The sequence below is a fragment of the Pristis pectinata genome, chromosome 20, assembly GCF_009764475.1.
Source record: "Pristis pectinata isolate sPriPec2 chromosome 20, sPriPec2.1.pri, whole genome shotgun sequence".
In the NCBI taxonomy this organism is placed as follows: Eukaryota; Metazoa; Chordata; class Chondrichthyes; order Rhinopristiformes; family Pristidae; genus Pristis; species Pristis pectinata.
This window is the reverse complement of record NC_067424.1, coordinates 35062780-35083163: the sequence shown is the minus strand read 5'-3', so window position 1 is coordinate 35083163 and position 20384 is coordinate 35062780. Positions and strand designations below refer to the sequence as shown.

At 52.8% G+C, this 20384-nt stretch overlaps 1 protein-coding gene across 1 annotated transcript; it reads right to left on the bottom strand.

Annotated features, from left to right (window-relative positions):
- Positions 1–8908: 8908 nt before the first annotated feature.
- Positions 8909–20280, bottom strand: LOC127580866 (cyclin-dependent kinase inhibitor 1-like). The gene is made up of 3 exons (XM_052034825.1): positions 20157–20280; positions 15151–15535; positions 8909–11349 (listed from the first exon to the last, which is right to left on the bottom strand). The coding sequence occupies exons 1-3, from the start codon at positions 20157–20159 to the stop codon at positions 11294–11296; spliced, it is 444 nt and encodes a 147-aa protein (XP_051890785.1). The 5' UTR covers positions 20160–20280; the 3' UTR covers positions 8909–11293.
- Between the last annotated feature and the right edge of the window lie 104 nt (positions 20281–20384).

Here is a 20384-nt window from a genome sequence, read left to right as displayed (position 1 = left end):
GTGTTGACATTATTCACTCCAGGCACAATGGTGGAGCCACTGCCTCACAGTTGATAAGAATGTGGACAGAATAAAAAGTAGGATTAATGCAGGGTTAGTATTAATGGGTGGTTGATGGTCACAGGGACTTGATGGGCTAAACAGCCTTTTTCTGTGCTGTATCTCCCTTTGACTCTGCAACCGATTAATCTAAGCTGAGTTGCTGTAATGGGTGCCGACACTACAGGATCATTATCTATTGTGGCAGGAGGGGGCAGCACCTTCCATTAAATGAGTGACGGAGCAGTGTTAGAGGAACAAAATGGCCTTCACAATCCTGGTGGGTTTTGCAAACAATGAAGTACCTCTGTAAACCAGACCCCACAAGCTGCATTGCGATAACGACCAAACCAGAGGCGACACATCCGGTCCATGGGGTGCTTCCCTCTTGTCTGGGAACCTCAAATGCAGCAAGGAAGAGGACCAAACGTCCCTCAATGAAAAGAAAAACTGCCAGATAATCAGCTAATAATTGGCGATTTAAAAAAAAGAGCTCCAAGCAGACAGCCCAAGAGAGCAATGTAACAACAAATTAAATAGGTGGCCAGGTAGTTACTGCACTATTTCACGTTAGAAATGGCAAGAGGAGAGATGGTTAATCTACAAAGTAAAGTTGAGTTTACTGTCATGTGCACAAGTTCGGTGAGGTACAGGTGCAATGAAAAGCTTGCTTGCAGCAGCATCAAAGGCAGGTAGGTACAGACAACATGCAGAACATAATTTATATGTATAAACAAAATGATATCATACAGTGAAACAAAAAGACTACAAAAGCAAGACCTGGGTGCAAAAAACAACGACAATCAGAGACAAGTCCATGGTAGTGCAAGAGGTGGTCTGTTGGTGGGGTTAGGGCTGTGCAGGTTGGTTCAAGAACCTGATGGTTGTAGGAAAGTAGCTGTTCCTGAACCTGGTGGTGTGGGACTTCAGGCTTCTGTACCTCCTACCTGATGGTAGCAGCGAGAAGAAGGCATGGTCTGGATGGTGGGGATCCTTGATGATAGATGCCGCCTTCTTGAGTTAATGACCAGACTCTTTCCTGTAGGTGCTTTCGGTGGTGGGGAGAACTATGCCAGTGATGGACCGGGCTGTATCAACAACTCTCTGCAGCCTCTTGCATTCCTGTGCATTGGAGTTACCATACCAGGCCATGATGCCACCAGTCAGGGTACTTTCAACAGTTTTTTGCAGAAGTTAGTTTGAGTATTTGGTGACAAGTCAAATCTTCTTAAGCTTCTAAGAAAGTAGAGGTGCTGGTGTGCCATTTTCATGATTGCATCAATGTGCTGGGCCCAGGACAGGTCATCCGAGGTGTTAACACCCAGGAATTTGAAGCTGCTGACTCTCTTCACCTCTGACCCACTAATGAGAACTGGCATTTGGTCTCTCAACTTCCCCTTTCTGAAGTCAACGATTCGCTCCTTGGCTTTGTTGACGCTAAGCATGAGATTGTTATTGCGGCACCACTTGACCAGATGTTCTACCTCACTCCTGTTCTCTGACTCATCACCACCCGTGATTCAGCCAACAACAGTGATATCGTTGGCAAATTTGTAGATGGTATTCGAGCTGTGCTGAGCCACACAGTCGTGAGTATAAAGAGAGTAGAGCAGGGGCTAAGCACACAGCCTTGTAGTTCACCTGTGTTGACGGTCACAGAGAAAGAGATGCTGTTTGAAATCTGCCGATGAGGAGATCAAGGATCCAGTTGCAAAGGCAGGTACGGAGGCCCAGGTCTTGGAGCTTGGTGATGTTTGGAAGGGCCGATAGTGTTGAATGCTGAGCTGTAGTCGATGAACAACAGCCAGTCGAATGAGTTCCTGTTGTCCAGATGATCCAGGGCAGAGCAGAGGGCCAGTGAAACAGCATCTGGTGTTGACCTATTGTGGCGATAGGCAAACTGAAGGGGATCCAGGTCATTTCTGAGGCTGGAGTTGATTTGTGTATTAACCAACCTCTTGAATCACTTCATTACGGTGGATGTAAGTGCTACCAGACAGTAGTCTTTGCGTCAGATCACCATGCTCTTCTTGAGCACTGGTACTATAGATGCCCTTCTGAAGCAGGTGGGAACCTCAGAGGGCAGAATCAAGTGATTGAAGATGTCCTTGAATATCCCAGCCAGTCGTTCTGCACCAATCTTCAGCATGGCCAAGTACACCATCTGGGCTGGGCGGTTTCCATGGGTTCACCCTCTTGAAGGGCGCCTCTGAGACTGAGCTCACAGGGTTGTCAGGAGCTATGAGGACTTGTGTAGGAGTGTCATTATCATCCATTTCAAAGCATGCGTAAAAGGCATTGAGCTCGTCTGGAAGTGATGCATCATTGCCACTTGAGCTACCCGGTTTTGTTTCATAGGAAGTGATAGCATGCAAGCCCTGCCACAGCTGTCCAAGTCCGCCTATAGCTCCAGTTTAGTTTGAAATTGCCTCTTTGCACTTGTGATGGTCTTCTGGAGGTCATATCTGGACCTCTTGTATGTCTCAGGATCGCCAGTCCTGAACGCCACAGTTCTGGCCGTCATCAGACTCTGAATCTCTTAGTTCATCCAGGGCTCTGGTTGGGCCTGACAAGTTTGGATTCAGATCCACTGGGATCTCTATCAAGTACTTCTGGTAATATTTATGTATATTTTTAATTTAGTTTGTAAAGCAGTGAATATTTCAAAATCATGGCTGACATATTGTTTGAATCACTAACCCATAATGAAGACTGAATGGTCTCAGGTCTACTGCGCTGTCAAACACTTAAATGAGTCGCAATTCCCCACATCTTAAATAAGGTAAATGGCTACTAGCTCTTTGTTGTTTGGGCAGCACAGTGGTGCGGCTGCTAGGCAGGTGAACCCCTAGTGTCCCAGGTTCAATCCCAACCTCGGACGCTGCCTGTGCGCAGTTTGCACATTCTCCCTGTGACTGCGTGGGTTTCCCCCGGATGGTCCGGTTTCCTCCCACTTCCCAAAGACATGCAGGTTGATAGATTAATTGGCCGCTGTAAATTGTCCTGGGTATGTAGGTGAGTGGAATTGATGGGAATGTGAGGAGAATAAAATTAGTCTGATGTAGGAATAGTGCAAATGGACACTTGATGGTGAACTCACTGAGCCTGTTTCTATACCGAGGGAGTCTATAACTCCAGGAAGCTATGCTGTTAATAAACTCGGATGACTATGTCTTTGTGGATGTGATCAGAAATATCAGTATCTGGCTATATAAAGTTAAACCAAAACATACTTCAGTGCTAGCCCTTGGAAGTTAATCAGGTCCTACCTGCAGAACAGAGGTGCACCATTGGTTTAGCTTGAAGTTAACTGAAGGATAAAGATCGAGCAGGGAGAAGCCCCCTCCCCACCATTCCTCAGGATACTGCCATGGGATCTTTTACTCTCCACTCATGAGGGGCTTGAGTTGGTTCCTGACTGAAGGAAGACACCTCTGACAGTCGAGCCCACGGTCAGAAATCGGCCATGTCTGCCCGCATCCTTTCCCACACCTCTGCGGCCAATCTGACAAACCACCCGACCTGGCACAGATTGGGTGACCGCTTCATCGAGCAACTTCGCTCCGTCCGCCGCAACAGCCAGGACCTCCCGGTGGCCACCCACTTCAATTCCACACCCCACTCCCACACTGACATGTCGGTCCATGGCCTCCTCTACTGCCACGTTGAGGCCAGATGCGGGTTGGAGGAACAACACCTCATATTCCACCTTGGGAGTCTCCAACCTGACCGCCTCAACATCGATTTCTCTAATTTCCGGTAACCCCAACCCTTCTTTATCTCCCCCCCCCCCCCCACTCCTTTGTCCTCCCTTATTCCTGTGGCTCCCTTCCCCCACCTTGATGACCTGCCCATCTCTTCCCCTCCCCTCCCCCATTCTTTATTCCCTCGTCCACTGCCCTGTCCTACCAGGTTCCTTCTTTTTCAGTCCTTTGTCTCTTCTACCTTTCACCTCTCAGCTTATTACATCTTCCCCCCCTTCCCCACCCACCTACCTTCCCCCCTCACCTGAACTCACCTCTCCCCTGCTTGCGTGTGCTCCTCCCCCTCCCCCCACCTTCTTCTTCTGGCTCTCCAGTCCTGATGAAGGGTCTCGGCCTGAAACGTTGACTGTTTATTTCCCTCCACAGATGCTGCCTGACCCGCTGAGGTCCTCCAGCACTTTCTGTGGATTGCTCCAGATTCCAGCATCTGCAGAATTCCTTGTGTCTCTGACAAACCACCAGCCAGATTCTCAGATTTCCTTACGGCATAGGAGGCAATTTGGCCCACTGAGTCTATGCCAGCTCCCAGAGCCCACTCCCCCACTCATCCCCCCACATTCCCATCAAATCCCTCCCAGATTCTACCACTCACCTACACACCAGGGGCAAGTCACAGTGGACCATTAACCCACCCGCCTCAATTCCTTTGGGATGTGGGAGGAATCCGGAGGTGCCGTGGGATGCCCAGGCATTCACAGGGAGAACATGAAAGCTCCACACAGACAGGACTGGAAGGCAGTTTTGAACTTGGCAATGGCACTACCTGCTGCACCACAGTGCCACCTAACAATAGACAGTACACGAGGCCCTTCAGCCCAACATCCCCATGCCAGCTGTTTTCTAGAGCTATTCAGTTAATCCATTCCCTGCCCATTCTCCATTGCCTGATGTGACAGTTCCCATCTCTACCCAGTCCCCCTCTGAGTCTGCTTCCAGCACACCCTCAGCCAGATCATTCCAGCATCTTACCATCTGTGTTGTAAAACTTCATTTCCTAGCCCGGTTCCGTGACCTTTGGCTACCAGTCATAGAGTCATACAGCACGGAAACAGGCCCTCCAGCCCAACTGGTCCATGCCAACCAAGGTGCCCATCTATGCTAGCCCCATTTGCCCGCATTTGGCCCAGTATTCTGTTCCTCATTTTATTGGTATTGGTATTGGTATACTATTGTCACTTGTACCGAGGTACAGTGAAAAGCTTGTCTTACAAACTGATCGTACAGGTCAATTCATTACACAGTGCAGTTACATTGAGTCAGTACAGAGTGCGTTGAGGTAGTACAGGTAAGAACAATAACAGTACAGAGTAAAGTGTCACAGCTACAGAGAAAGTGCAGTGCAATAAGGTGCAAGGTCACAACAAGGTAGATCGTGAGATCAGAGTCCATCTCATTGTATAAAGGAACCATTCAATAGTTTTATCACAGTGGGATAGAAACTGTCCTTGAGCCTGGTGGTACGTGCCCTCAGGCTCCTGTATCTTCTACCTGATGAAAGGGGAGAGAAGAGAGAATGTCCCAGGTGGGTGGGGTCTTTGATTATGCTGGCTGCTTCACCAAGACAACGAGAGGTAAAGACAGAGTCCAAGGAGGGGAGGCTGGCGTCCGTGATGCGCTGGGCTGTGTCCACAACTCTCTGCAGTTTCTTGCGGTCCTGGGCAGAGCAGTTGCTGTACCAAGCCGTGATACATCCAGATAGGATGCTTTCTATGGTGTATCGGTAAAAGTTGTTGATATTTACCCTATCAATACTCTCCATGACTCTAACCACCGCAGAGGAGAAATCCCAGTTTCCCTGGTCCTACCCCCTCCCTGAACTCATCATTCCTGGTGGCAGTGCAGGAAGTTTCCCTGTCTCCAGGGTCTTTGCTCCTCCCCAGAACTGAAAACAGAGTTCCAACCGTAGATACATTAGGGACATTTAAGAGACTCTTAGATAGACACATGAATGATAGAGAAATGGAGGGCTATGTGGGAGAGAAGGGTTAGATAGATCTTAGAGCAGGATAAAATGTCGGCACAACATTGTGGGCCAAAGGGCCTGTACTGTGCTGTTATGTTCTATGCTCAAAGCATTAGCACAACATCCATGTGGATTTCCCAAGGTTCGTCAGAGAACAAACACCCAACTCCGGGGCTCCCCTGAGCTTATACACGCTCCCAACTATCTCCCACCATGCCCTCTCCCTCTCATCGCACCTCATCTCTTCCGAGACCCTCCATCTCACCCCCCCTCCTGCTATCCTGCCCCCTCGTCCAACCTCTCCCGCCTCCCGCTCCTCTCCATTCTGACCTCTCTCCAACTCGGCCCTCTGTTCCCTCCCCTTCCCAGCTACTCCTCCTCCAGACTGTACACTCCCCATCCCACAACTCTCTCCTCCCACGACCGTTACCTGCCCCCATTCTCCTCCCCATTTCTCCAGACCCCCCCATTCCCATTTCACTCTCTGCACGCCTCTCCTCCCCTCTCTCCATTTTTCCCACCTTCCCTACTCCTCGCCCTCTGCCCACCCGCCCCCCCCCCCGGCTCCCACTCTCCACACTATCACCCCAACCCATAGGCCTCACCCCATCCTCACCTACATCCCCCCCTACCCACAACCCAAACCCCCCTCTCTCCACCCATGGCTCCACACTCTCCCTCCACTCCTAGTTACGTCCCCTACCCCACCCTCTCCCCTCCCACATCCGCCGCCCTCTCCCCAACACCCAGAGTGCCATAGAATCAAAAAGATAGAAAATGGTAACTGCACACAAGGCCATTCAGCCCGAGTCCATACTAGCTCTCAGCAAGAGCATTGCATCAAGCCCCATCCTCCACTCTTTCCCCAGAGCTCTGCTATATCTTTTCTTTCAAATTTTGGTCCAGTTCCCTTTGACTGCCTTGAGTGAATCTGCCTCATCAGGCAACGCACCTGTCTACATCAATGGTGCTGAGCTCGAGAGGGTTGAGAGCTTCAAGTTCCTGGGAGTGAACATCACCAACAGCCTGTCCTGGTCAAATCACGTAGACGCCACAGCTAAGAAAGCTCACCAGTGCCTCTACTTCCTCAGGAGGTTAAAGGAATTTGGTATGTCCCCTGTGAGACTCACCAACTTTTATTGATGCACCATAGAAAGCACCCTATCTGGATGTATCACAGCTTGGTACGGCAACTGCTCTGCCCAGGGCCGCAAGAAACTGCAGAGAGTAGTGGACACAGCCCAGCACGTCACGGAAACCAGCCTCCCCTCCTTGGACTCTGTCTATACCTCTCGCTGCCTTGGTGAAGCAGCCAGCATAATCAAAGACCCCACCCACCTGAGTCATTCTCTCTTCTCTCCTCTCCCATCAGGCAGAAGATACAGGAGCCTGAGGGCACGTACCACCAGGCTCAAGGACAGCTTCTATCCCACTGTGATAAGACTATTGAACAGTTCCCTTGTACGATGAGATGAACTCCTGACTTCACAATCTACCTTGTTATAACCTTGCATCTTATTGTCTACCTGCAATGCACTTCCCTGTAGCTGTGACACTGTACTCTGTATTCTGTTATTGTTTTTACCCTGTACTACCTCAATGCACTGTGTAATGAATTGACCCGTAGGAACGGTATGCAAGACAAGTTTTTCACTGTAACTTGGTACAAGTGACAATAATAAACCAATACCAATACCAAATGCTGTGTGTCTAAAGAGTTAAGCCTCATACTGCCTCCTGCTCCCTTTACCCTGTGTCCTTGGGCCTCAGTTCCTTCACCAATGACAATGGTTTCGAATCACTGAAAATCTATGACACAGAAGGCAGCCATTCAGCCAATTGTGTTTGTGCTAGTTTCTCCCTGCCTACTCTCTGCAGACCTCTCAGTCGTTCAGACACCTCCAAACCACCTCCTCACAACCTCCACATCACAAAGGATGTGGAGGTGTTGGAGAGGGTGCAGAGATTTACCAGGGTGCTGCCTGGTTTAGAGAGTATGCATTATGAGGAGAGACTAAGGGAGCTAGGGCTTTACTCATTGGAGAGAAGGAGGATGAGGGGAGACATGATAGAGGTGTATAAAATATTAAGAGGAATAGATAGAGTGGACAGCCAGCACCTCTTTCCCAGGGCACCAATGCTCAATACAAGAGGGCATGGCTTTAAAGTAATGGGTGGGAAGTTCAAGGGAGATATCAGAGGAAGGTTTTTTATCCAGAGAGTGGTTGGGGCATGGAATGCGCTGCCTGGGGTGGTGGTGGAGGCAGGTACATTGGTCAAATTCAAGAGATTACTAGATAAGCATATGGAGGAATTTAAAATAGAGGGATATGTGGGAGGAAGGGCTTAGATAGTCTTAGGCGAGGTTTAAAGACCGGCACAACATTGTGGGCCGAAGGGCCTATATTGTGCTATGTTCCTCTGCTCCAAGGGAAAACCCATCTCTCCACCCTTGCTCTCCAACAGAATTCCCTTATCCCTGGAACTGCATCTTTTCTGCACCCGTTCAGGGAGTTGAGATCCTTCCTGAAGAGCCGTGACCAGAACTGCCCCTCTTGTGTGGACCAGCACCTTACAGAACTTCCTCCCCTTTGCAGTCTGGGGGACAGAGGGAACAAGGAGACCTTAGTCCCAGCGACAGGATGTTAAACTTCTTAAGCGTTGCCAGGGTTATACATGGGGAGCACTCCATCACATTCCTGACTTTCCTCTGGTAGATGGCGGAAAGGTTTTGGGAGTCAGTAAGGGAGCCTCTCCCCCCTTGGATTTCTGGCTCCTGACCACAGTATTAACCTGGTGGGTGTAATTACATTTGCCATCTTCAACCATCAGGGTGATTCTGCTGGTGGATTCGTTATTGAATATCAATGGGGGATGGTTAGACTCTCTCTGGATGGGGATAGGCACTGCCTGGCATTCGTGCGACGCCAGTGTTACTTTCTGATCCCAGATGTTGCCCAGGTCCTGTCCGATGCAATCACGGCCTGTTTCCTTCGCTGAGCGGTTCCAAACGGAGGTGAATGTTTGGCACCCCCCCCCCCCCCATGCCACTTCAGATGAAGGTGATTGAGCCAGAACACTGCCCAGGCACCACGAACACATCGGACTCAAAGACGCTCAAGACTGAAAGATGGTTGCAGCTTTAATAAGACACGTACTGTAACGTTGGCTGTTTTCACAGAGTCAAACAGCCATGCAGCACAGAAAAGAGCCACCATGTCAATGTTCTCCGTTGAGAACCAATCCATACCAATCCCAGTTACCCAGCTATTGTTCCATAGCCTTCCGCGCCTTGGCAATTGAGGTGCTCATCTCGATACCTCTTAAATGTGGTGAGAGTCTCTGCCTCCACAGGCCAGTAGTTTCCAGTGTGTTCATGTGACCAACCTCCAACCGGAATTTATCAACCTTGCTCCAAGGTTCCAAGTTCCAAAGCAGCATTAATACCCAGAGAAGTTAATTTTAAATTGTGCAGGTTTTAAACCATTTAAAATATTTATATTTCAAATATTCACCTAATAAATATGTAAACCTACAGAATATGGAATAAATATGAATAAAATGCTCTGCTAAATTACACCTGTTACAAAGGGTCTGCATCTTTAAGCAGCAATCAGACTTCACACTCAGTCTCTCCAGCTCAGTCACTCCTTCCCCCCCACCCCCCGACATGCACTCCCTCTCCCGTCCCCTCACATGATCCCTCCTATACCCATGGCAACAAAGGAACAGAAGTGGGCCACTCAGCCCTTCAAGCCTGCTCTGCCGTCCCCTGAGATCATGGTTGTTTGCAGGGCATGTCCATTTGCTCTCCTATCCCCAATTTAGAGTGACAAAAAAATCTTATCAGTCTCGGTTTTAAAGTTACCACAAGTGACTAAGCGTCAACTAGCAGTTGCAGAAGAGTTCCAATTTTTTGCCAGCCTTCCTGTGTAGAACCGTTTTCTCCTGAAAGGGCTAGCTCTAAGCTTTGACACCAAGCTTTGTGGTTTTAATCTCCAACAAGGGGAAATAGTTTGCCTCAATCTGCCCTATTTTTTGAAACTGTAATCAAGTCATCCCTTAATCTTAATTCTCTCCTAATTAAACCCCCAAGGGCTGGATGTCATCCCGGGAAATCTTAGTTGCCCTTCCTCCAAATCCAGTATATTCTTCTCAGCGTGACTTAGCAGAATTACTCACAGTACTACAGATTGATCTAACCAGGCTTCTTACAGCTTCAAGACAACTTCCAGATCCTTGTGCTCCAGTTACAAAGGACAACACTCCGGTCAACTCTTCGATTAGTTTTCCCACCTGCCCGTGACACTTGAATGGATCCCCCAAGTCGTTTTTGACTCCCCTTCTTTCTAACTTTTTTCTATTTGGAAAGAACTTTGTTCCATCCTTGTCGGTCTAAAGCAACAAACAACCTGCTGGAAGAACTCGACAGGTCGAGCAGCATCTGTGGGGGGAAAGAAATTGTCAGCATTTCAGTTCGAAACCCTGCATCGGGTCTAAAATGGCCTGTATTGATATCCATTGAGTCTATTCACTCAATCTGTTAATATCTGTCTGTAATTTAGTGATTGCATCTGTCCCTTTGTGTTAGTGACTAATTTAGACATGTGGCTGTTTATTCCAGAGTTTACGAACAATCCCAACAGAATTCCCTGCAGGACACTAATTCACATCTTGTCACTTTAACTCCCTGTTCTCCATCTCCTTCCAGTCTTTTCAAGCAGCTCAATAATTTGACTTCAACCTCACCTCCCACACCCCATACCCCCAGAAGTGTCAATTCTAGCCTCTCATGAGGGACATTACCAAATACCTGCAGATTGCACACAGAAATAACGTCCATGGACATTCCCCTGCCCACATTTACGTCACCCTCTTCAAAAAATGTCATTGAATTGGTCAGGTACAACCCATTAGTTGTCTGGACCTCTCTGTTCAGCAGAGCATTCAGGCATCTGATCCTGAATTACAGACTTTTCTCAATCATTACACCACATTTCCATGTCATCTTTCCCCAATCTCTTTCTCTCGTTCCCTTACTCACACTCACTCCTTCCGCACTCTCTCCCACCCGTACATTTTCCAACCATACACTCCACCGCTCCTTTCACACACTATTTAAGTGCAGCTTGTGTGTTCTATGCACAGACAGGGAAGGGAAAGCAGATGGGGTGGGGGTCCAAGTGCAGCAGCTAATCCCTGAAATCAACACGGTGACGAGTCACCCCGGTGTCACCTTGGACCGGTTTGCCTGACCCGGCGAGCTGCCGCTGTTAGTTGGATCTTGCTCCGAGCGTCGACCTCCGCAGCTCCTGGTCTCCACTCTTGCAAGGAGTGGCCGGGGTGCGTTAGTTCAGCAGTCAGGGATTCAGTCTGATATATGGTTATGGACTGACTAACAAAGCAAAGAGTCATCGTCCTGCAGAGCGGCCGTCTCATTACAAAGCCCAAGAGTTGTCCGGGGGCATGAAGGGCAAGCAAGGCCGTAGACCACCCTTCACTTCAGTGCCACAACCTGCTGTTGGCTTTAGGACTTGGACTCAGGAGCCAAGGGCCCGAGCCTTCTCCTCAGAGCGTAGAAATCTGCGGATGGAAACACAAGAGGTGGTCACCGGCCAGACGAGACAGAACGGGTTAATAACATGCTGTTTTACAGTGGTGAAGGAGAGAGACGCAGACATTAAAGACCTGCGGGTGGGGACTGTGTGGAGTCTGCACGCTCTCCCTGAGTTTCCTCCGGGTGCTCTGGTTTCTTTCCACATCCTAGAGACACGCGAGTGTTGGTAAATTAATCAGACGTTGCAAGTTGCCCCTCGTTTGTAGTGGGTGGCAGAAAACTGGGGAGCAGAGTTGATGGGAATGTGGGGGGGGGGGGGAATAAAATGAGATTAACGTAGGTGTTGCGTTTGATGGTTGGCATGGGCTCGGTGGGCCTAAGGGCCTGTTTCCACGCCAGATGACTCTGTGACCGGAGCAGCCCAGGGGTTCGCTGCTGACCGTCCATGGGATCTGATCCACCTTCCAATGGTCTCCGACTGCTTCACTCACCCTTCCACCAACCTTACCCCCCGTCGGTTCTTCTCCAACATCACTGCTCTGTGCCGGGGCAATGGGTCCCACCACCAAACGATGGTGTACATGGGCACACTATCCACACCTTGCCCAGTGCTCGCTGCACATTATGACCCGATAGCAGAGCCCTCGGGACGCACCGTCCGTTGACCACACAAGCCCTCCTGCCTGAAGGCCTCCATGTTTGCACACACTGCCCAGCCCCATCTGTGTCTCCTACACAAGACTGACGGAGCACATTCGAGCAATGGGTGAGGGAGACCGAGCACAGACTAGGCCACCATTTTACGGAACGCCTTCGCTCTGTCCGCCACCGCCATCTTGAGCTCCTGCTTGCTTGCCATTCCAGGTGTACAAGATGATGAGAGGCATAGATCGAGTGGACAGAGACTTTTTCCCAGGGCGACAGTGGCTAACACAAGGGGGCATAATTTTAAGGTGATTGGAGGAAGATATAAGGGGGATGTCGGGGTAAGTTTTTTTACACAGGGAGTGGTGGGTGCATGGAACGTACTGCCGGCAGAGGTTGTGGGGGCAGATACATTAGGGATATTTAAGAGTGATAGAAAAATAGGGGGCTAGGTGGGAGGGAAGGGTGAGATAGATCTTAGAGCAGGATAAAATGTCGGCACAACATTGTGGGCCGAAGGGCCTGTACTGTGCTGTAGTGCTCTATGTTCTATGTTCCCCTTCCCATTTCCGCACCAACCCGTTCAACCCCAGCCTCCCCCACTGCCAGGGCGAGGCCCAACACAAAACTAGAGGAACAACACGTCATGTTCTGCCAGGATCGCCTACAGCCCATCGAAATTTCCAATTCCAGCTAACCACACCCCCCACCCCCCACCCCCTTCTCTCTCCTCCTGACCCACTCTGGTCCCGTCACCTGGCAATCGTCCACCCCGCTCAGACCTGAACCATTCAGGCAACTCCCAACAGCCTAATAATCCTGGGTAAAAGTTTGTTAGGAGAGCAAGGAATGCAGGGCTTTGACCTGAAGTGCTGACACTTTCTTTCTGCTAACAGATGCTGCTCGACCCCCGAGTTCCTCCAGCAGATTGTTTGCTACATGGAATGCAAAGGCTCATTCCCCGTGGTGAGAAGTTGTCATTGGGCCTGCTTATAGGGGCAGGACAGACTTACATTCGCTCTGGCAGTGAGGACAGCATTTGTTGCCAATGCCTATTTGCCCTCGAGGAGGTAGGGAGAGCCTGCAGCCATGGAGTCATAGAGTCATACAGCATGGAAACAGGCCTTTCAGCCCAACTGGTCCATGCTGACCAAATGCCCCATCCAAGCTAGTCCCATTTGCCAGCATTTAGCCTACATCCTTCTAAACCTTTCCTACCCGTGTACCCATCCAACTGTCTTTTCAAAGTACTTGCCTCAACCACTTCCTCTGGCAGCTCATGCCACACAGATACCACATTTCGTGTAAAAAAAGTTGCCCCTCAAGTTCCTCTTAAATCTTTCCCCTCTCACCTTAAACCTGTGCCCTCTAGTTTTTGATACCCCAACCCTGGGAAAAAGACTGAGTGCATTCACCCTATCTATGCCCCTCATGATTTTATACTCTATAAGATCACCCCTCAGTCTCCTACACTCTAAGGAAAAAAGTCCCAGCCTGTCCAACCTCTCCCTATAAATCAGTCCCTCAAGTCCTGGCAGCATCCTTGTAAATCTTTTCTGCACTCTTTCCAGTTTAATGACACCTTTCCTACAGCAGGGCGACCAAAACGGAACACAATACTCCAAGTGCGGCCTCACCAGCGTCCTGTACAACCGCACCGTGACCTCCCAAATTTTATACTCAGTGCCCTAACTTATGAAGGCCAGCGTGCCAAAAGCCTTCTTCACCACCCTGTCTACCTGTGACTCCACTTTCAGTGAACCATGTACTTATACTCCAAGGTCCCTCTGTTCTGCAACACTCCCCAGGGCCCTGCTGTTCACTGTGAAAGTCCTACCTGGATTTGACTTTTCAAGCTGCAACCCCTCACACGCTCCATGTGAGGAAGATGAAGTTGCAGGTGGGGAATGAGTTTTAGCATTCAACCACTCTCAATTCAAATTTACCCAGAATTATTAGGCTGTTGGGAGTTAGAACATAGCACAGTGCAGCACAGGAACAGGCCCTACAGCCCACCATGTTGTCCAAATTAATTTAACGCCTAGCTAAACTAACTCTCTGACTGGAGGCCTGTGACTAGTGGTGTACAGCAGGGATCGGTGCTGGGTCTGGTGTTGTTTATTATCTATATTAATGATTTAGATGACAATGTGGTAAACTGGATTAGCAAGTTTGTGGATGACACCAAGATTGGAGGCGTAGCAGACAGCGAGGAAGGCTATCAAAGCTTACAGTGTGATCTTGACCAGCTAGGAAAATGGGCTGAGACATGGCAGATGGAATTTAATGCAGACAAGTGTGAGGTGTTGCACTTTGGGAGGACAAACCAGGGTAAGACTTACACAGTGAATGGTAGGGCTCCGAGGTGTGTGGTAGAATACAGATCCATAATTCCTTGAAAGTGGCGTCACAGGTAGATAGGGTTGTAAAGAGAGCTTTTGGCACTGTCCTTCATAAATCAGGGCCTTAAGTACAGGAGTTGGGATGTTATGTTGAAGTCATAGAAGATGTTGGTGGGGCTGAATTTAGAGTATTGTGTGCAGTTCTGGTTGCCTGCCTCCAGGAAAGATATCAATAAGCTTGAAAGAGTGCAGAGAAAATTTACAAGGATATTGCCGAGACTTGAGGACCTGAGTTATAGGGAAAGGTTGAATAGGTTAGGACTTTATTCCCTGGAGTGCAGGAGAATGAGGGGAGATCTTATAGAGGTGTACAAAATTATGAGGGGTATAGATAGGGTGAATGCACGCAGGCTTTTTTCCCTCGGGTTGGGTGAGACTAGTAGAAGTCATAGGTTTACAGTGAAAGGTGAAATATTTACCGGGAATCTGAGGGGGAATTTCTTCACTCAGAGGGTGGTGCGAGTGTGGAACGGGCTGCCAGCGGAAGTGGTGGATGCGGGTTCAACTGTAACACTTAAGAGAAGTTTGGATAGGTCCGTGGATAGGAGGGGTTTGGAGGGATATGGTCTGGGTGCAGGTAGATGGGACTAGGCAGAAGATCCAGTCGGCATGGACTAGATGGACTGAAGAGCCTGTTTCTGTGCTGTAGTGCTCTATGACTCTAAATGGGTCTAGCTTGGATGGGCATCTTGGTCGGCTAATGTTGACCCTGGGAAGAAGATGTCCACTGCAGGGTGGACAACAGCCCAGGGGCTTTGTCACTGGGAGACTCCGGCCTACCCGTGATGAGAGCCTGCTTCCTCTTGCGGTTGTGGGGCGGACTCGGCTTCTGCTCGGCTGACGGGGTCCTCTCCTCACCTCCCTCCCTTGGCCCCGGTGGGTTCAGGGGCCGCCTCCGCTGCTGGCTGCCACACACGGGCCTGTAGAACGACGGGACGTCCCGGCTTGAGACGGCTTCCCACTGGAGGTCGCCCGGCAACGGCCGCTCCGCTTTGAAGTCGAAGGCCCACCTCCTCGCCGCTGCCTCCAGGCCGCCCTGCAGCTCGGCCCCAAGCTCCGACCGCACCAGTCGCCGATCAACTGGACCAAAGAGCTTCCGGCAAACCTGCCTGTTCTTGCTGGCCTGCACTCGCCACTGCTCACAGGGGGCCAGCGTCGGATTGTCCTGTAAACCACACGGCCAAAGGTTCACACACAGCTCACACCATGGCTGAAGGCACCGCCCCCTGCACCGGCTCAGAAAACACACACAGTTCCAGGATCAGGCTGCTGGTCTCTGCTGGGAGTGGTCAGGATCAGGTTACTGGTCCCTGCTGGGGAAAGTCAGTCTGCTGAGCCATATTGGAGGGAGTTAGGGGTCAGGCTGCTGAAGTGTACAGATCAGGGGTCAGCTGCTGGTGTGTATAGGGTCAGGGATCAGGCTGCTGGTGTGTATAGGGTCAGGGATCAGGCTGGTGGTATATACTGGGGATCAGGGACAGGCTGCTGGTGTGTTTAGGTCGGGGTCAGCTGCTGTTGTGTACAGGGTCAGGGATCAGGTTGCTGGTGTGTACTGGGGTCAGGGATCAGGCTGTCGGTGTGTATAGGGTCAGGGATCAGGCTGCTGGTGTATACCGGGGGTCAGGGTCAGGCTGCTGGTGTGTACTGGGGGTCAGGGTCAGGCTGCTGGTGTATACTGGGGGTCAGGATCAGGCTGCTGGTGTGTACTGGGGGTCAGGTCAGGCTGCTGGTGTATAACTGGGGGTCAGGGGTCAGGCTGCTGGTGTGTACTGGTGGGAAGCGAGGGAACAAGGAGATCTCAGGCCTACCAGGTTTGGTAAGTGGGGAGAATGAGGCTGTGGAGATGGGTTTGGTTCAGATCAACACCAGCTATTAACACAGAGAGGAAAAGTAATCTGCTTTAGGCGTTTCGTTTACACCAGAAATGTCCACATTATTGGCTCAGTCTCTGGATAAACTGTAAAGCATTCACCGGGCACAGCACTGGAGCAGAGTTTCACTTTCATCTGCACGGCAGACAGAGTGAAACAGAAAGTTAAACAGAAAGCAAACAGACAAAATGAAAACTAAACTGGTAGAGAGACAGAAAGAGAGGGGGAGAGAGTGAGAGGGGGAGTAAGAGGGAGAGAGAGGGGGTGAGAGGGAGAGGGGGGGACAGAGGGGAGAGAGGGAGAGATGGGGAGAGAGAGAGGGGGGAGAGAGAGGGAGGGAGATGGGGAGAGGGGAGAGAAGGGGAGGGGGGAGAGAGGGGGAGAGAGGGGGAGAGAGGGGGAGAGAGGGGGAGAGAGGGGGAGAGAGGGGGAGAGAGGGGGAGAGAGGGGGAGAGAGGGGGAGAGAGGGGGAGAGAGTGAGGGGGAGAGAGAGATGAAAGAGGGGGAGAGAAAGGGAGCAGGAGAGAGGGGAGAGAGGGAGGGGGAGACAGAGAGGGGGAGAGAGAGAGAGAGGGAGATGGGGAGAGAGAGAGAGGGAGAGAGTGGGGGGTGAGGGGGAGAGAGAGAGAGGAACGCATACACCAAGGCAGCGAGAGAAAGGCAGAGAGACAGACAGGACAGAGGGAGTGAGTGAGAGAGAGTGTGAGAGACATAGACCAAGGCAGAGAGGCAACAATTCACAGACAGACAGGAGCAAAGAGCTGCAGAGAGACAGATGGGCAGAGGGAGAGAGAGAACGTGAAAGAAGCAGAGAGAGAGAGAGAATCACATACGCACAGTAAGACTTGTTCACAAGACACGCAGATAGATACACACACACACACACACACACACACACACACACACACACACACACACACACACACACACAGCCAGAAGCAGAGAGACAGGGAGAGTGAGGGGGTCATAAGGCAGAGAAGGAAAGAAAGGCAAGGAAATGTAGTGAAACAGGAGCAGCGACAGAACAAGACAAACTTAAATAGACGGGGAAAGAAAAAGGGACACAAAGACAGGAGGGGACGGCTGACAGCATCCAGCAAGCAAGGTGGTCTGTGAGAGTGCCCTCCTCAAACTGCATCCACCCCCAGCCCCAGCCCCACCACCAGCCCCCACCCCCACCACCAGCCCCAGGTCTGACTGCAGGAACACCAGCCTTCAGAACCAATCAGCTTCAGAGTTAAATGGAGCAAATTTACAGTGCTTCAAAATCAATACTTCACTGTGAACGGGGGGGGGGGGGGGGGAGGGAGGGAGGGAGGGAGAGGGGAGAGGGGAGAGGGGAGGGGGAGAGGGGAGAGGGGAGGGGAGAGGGAGGGAGGGAGGGAGGAGGCAGAGGGGAGGGGGGGGAGGGAGGGAGGGAGGGGGAGAGGGGAGAGAGAGAGGGAGGGGGAGAGGGGAGAGAGAGAGGGAGGGAGGGCGGAGGTGGGAGGAGGCATGGGGGAGAGGGAGAAGTGGTGGGGGAGGAAGCAGCAACACCTGAGGTGAGAGATCTCCCTGTCCAGCCCCTCCCACACTCCCCACTCTGCCTGTCCTCACCCTGCCCCTCCTCACACCTCCCCTTCCCTCCACACACCTCCCTGCCCCTCCTCGCCCATCCCCTTCCCTCCTCACCCCTCCTGCTCCTCCTCACCCTCCCCTCCCTTCTTCAATCCTCCCCATCCCTCCTCTCCCCTCCCCATCCCTCATCACCCCTCCCCTCCTCAATCCTCCCCGTCCCTCCTCACCCCTCCCCTTCTCTCCTCCTCTTCATTGTTCCCCCTCCCAGTCCCTCACCTTCACACCACCGCCACCCACCTCATCCCACACCCTCCACTCCATGGTCCTTGGACACGTCCCGCCATGTTCTCAGCATCACCCGAGTCACTGCCCATCCCAGAGTGTGTTGTGGGAGGGGTGGGAGGAGTGGGTGCTGCCCCCCCCACACCTCGGGCCAATACTGTGGCCTGCGGGGGACACCGAGGGGGCAGAGGTGCTGGAGCGAGGGGTGAAGGTCGGGAGCGAGGGGTGAAGGTCGGGAGTGAGGGGCAAGTGAGCAGTGGCTGGAAGGGGTAGAATGAGGGGCAGCTGGGCATGATGGGGTGGGCAAGGAGAGGTGGGATGGTGGGGGAGAGTGGGTGGGGGAGAGAGGCGGGGGAGTAGGAGAGGGGAGTGGGGGTGTAGGAGGGGGTGTGGGTGGGGGTAAAGGGTGGGAGAATGGGAGGGGGGAATAGGGGGGAGTAGGAGGGGGTGTGGTGGGGGGAGGTATTGTGGCACAGCTGTTGCCAAAACCTCCCGCTGCACCAACGTCTCCGATGTGGAACGGCGGCGGGGGGGCAGTGACGTGGAACGGGGAGGTCCCGGGACCACCAGAACCCAGACTCCACATCCAAGGGTCCCAGAACCGTGTCCAACTCAGACCCAACACCTGGGGGTCCTGGGACCACCAGTCCCCATATCCAGGGGTCCCGGCACGTCCTCCCGAGCTGAGTTCCCCACCCAGGGTCCCGAGAACCCCCCCCCCCCCACCCGAGCTGGTCCCCACCCAGGGTCCCGAGAACCCCGCACCCCCACCCGAGCTGGTCCCCACCCAGGGTCCCGAGACACCCCCCCCCCCACCCGAGCTGGTCCCCACCCAGGGTCCCGAGACACCCCCCCCCCACCCGAGCTGGTCCCCACCCAGCGGTCCCCACCCGGGGTGGGCAGTGACTGGGGTGTTGCTGAGAACTCAGAGGGACGTGTCCAAGGATAGTGGAGGGGGGTTGGGGAGGGGAGAGAGGGGAGAGAGGGAGGGGAAAGGGGAGGGGAGAGAGGGAGGGAGGGAGTGGGAGAGGGGGAGGGGGACAGAGGGAGGGGGAGAGAGTAGGAGGGGGGGCGGGCAGGGGCGGAGCTCCGAGGTTGTAAACAGGCGCTGACCGTGTCAATGCCCTCGGCTCTGCCCGGGCAGGTTCCGTGAGGACGGGACAGGACCGGGCATGTCGGTTCACGGCCGCCCCCAGCACACGCCGGACCCACAGCAGTGGGGAGCTGGCCGAGCGGCCTCCGGGGGGGGCGGGGTCAGACACAAATGGGTACGCACCTGCTCGGGGAGACAGAGGGGGAGACGGCAGGCCCCCGGGGCGGGGGGGACCCCTCCGCACCTCCCCACCCGGCGGTCCGCCCCCTGTACCGGCCTGTTCGGGCTGGGGCTCCGGAGGCTCCAGAGAGGATGGTGAACGGATACAGGGCGAGAGGACACCAGCCTCGGTGTGTGAGCAAGAGGGGTCCTGGGACCCTGGGTGGGGAACAGCCCGGGGGGTGGTCCGGGGACCCTGGGTGGAGGATTCAGCCCGGGGGGGGAGTCCCGGGACGCTGGGTGGGGACCAGCTCGGGTGGGGGGGGGGGGGGGGTGTCTCGGGACCCTGGGTGGGGAACTCAGCTCGGGAGGTTGTGCCGGGACCCCTGGATATGGGGACTGGTGGTCCCAGGACCCCCAGGTGTTGGGTCTGAGTTGGACACGGTTCTGGGACCCTTGGATGTGGAGTCTGGGTTCTGGTGGTCCCGGGACCTCCCCGACCCCAGGAGCTGGGACCGAGTTCTGGGAGTCCCGGTCCTGTCCTCACGGCACCTGCCCGGGCAAAGCTCAGGCCTGGGGAGCAACTTGATGTAGAGAAGCAGAGGTTCAATTTCCCAACCTTTGTGGTGGGACAGAGTCCCGGGAGAGATCCATCCCGAATCGGGAGGTCCCGGGACAGATCCATCCCGAACCGGTTGGTCGCGGTAGCGGTGTGTCAGAGACTGAGAAGTCTCATTTCAAGGTGACATCAGATCCCAAACACACACCACCCCGTTCGGGCTTGTTTTCAGTACATCTTCGCTGACCCCATACCAGGTACTCACCATGTCGGCTACGAAGTAAAACCGGGAGATGTCCCGGGAGTTGTGTGTCCTGAAAGGGGAGATGTCCCGGCAGCGAGAGCGGTCTGCTCCGAGCTGTGCGATGTCCCGGAACCGGCGTCTACTGAGTGCGATAGATCAGCACTTGACAACTGTCAGAAGAACCAACCTTCCTGACAAAACCTTACGAAACATTGCGAGTCAGATGACGCGCCGGCCCGCCCCAGAACC

Coding starts and splice junctions, on each gene's coding strand:
- LOC127580866 (XM_052034825.1), bottom strand. Junction 11,350..15,150: donor GAAGCAGGCTCTCATCACGG/GTAGGCCGGAGT, acceptor TTCCATCCGCAG/ATTTCTACGCTCTGAGGAGA.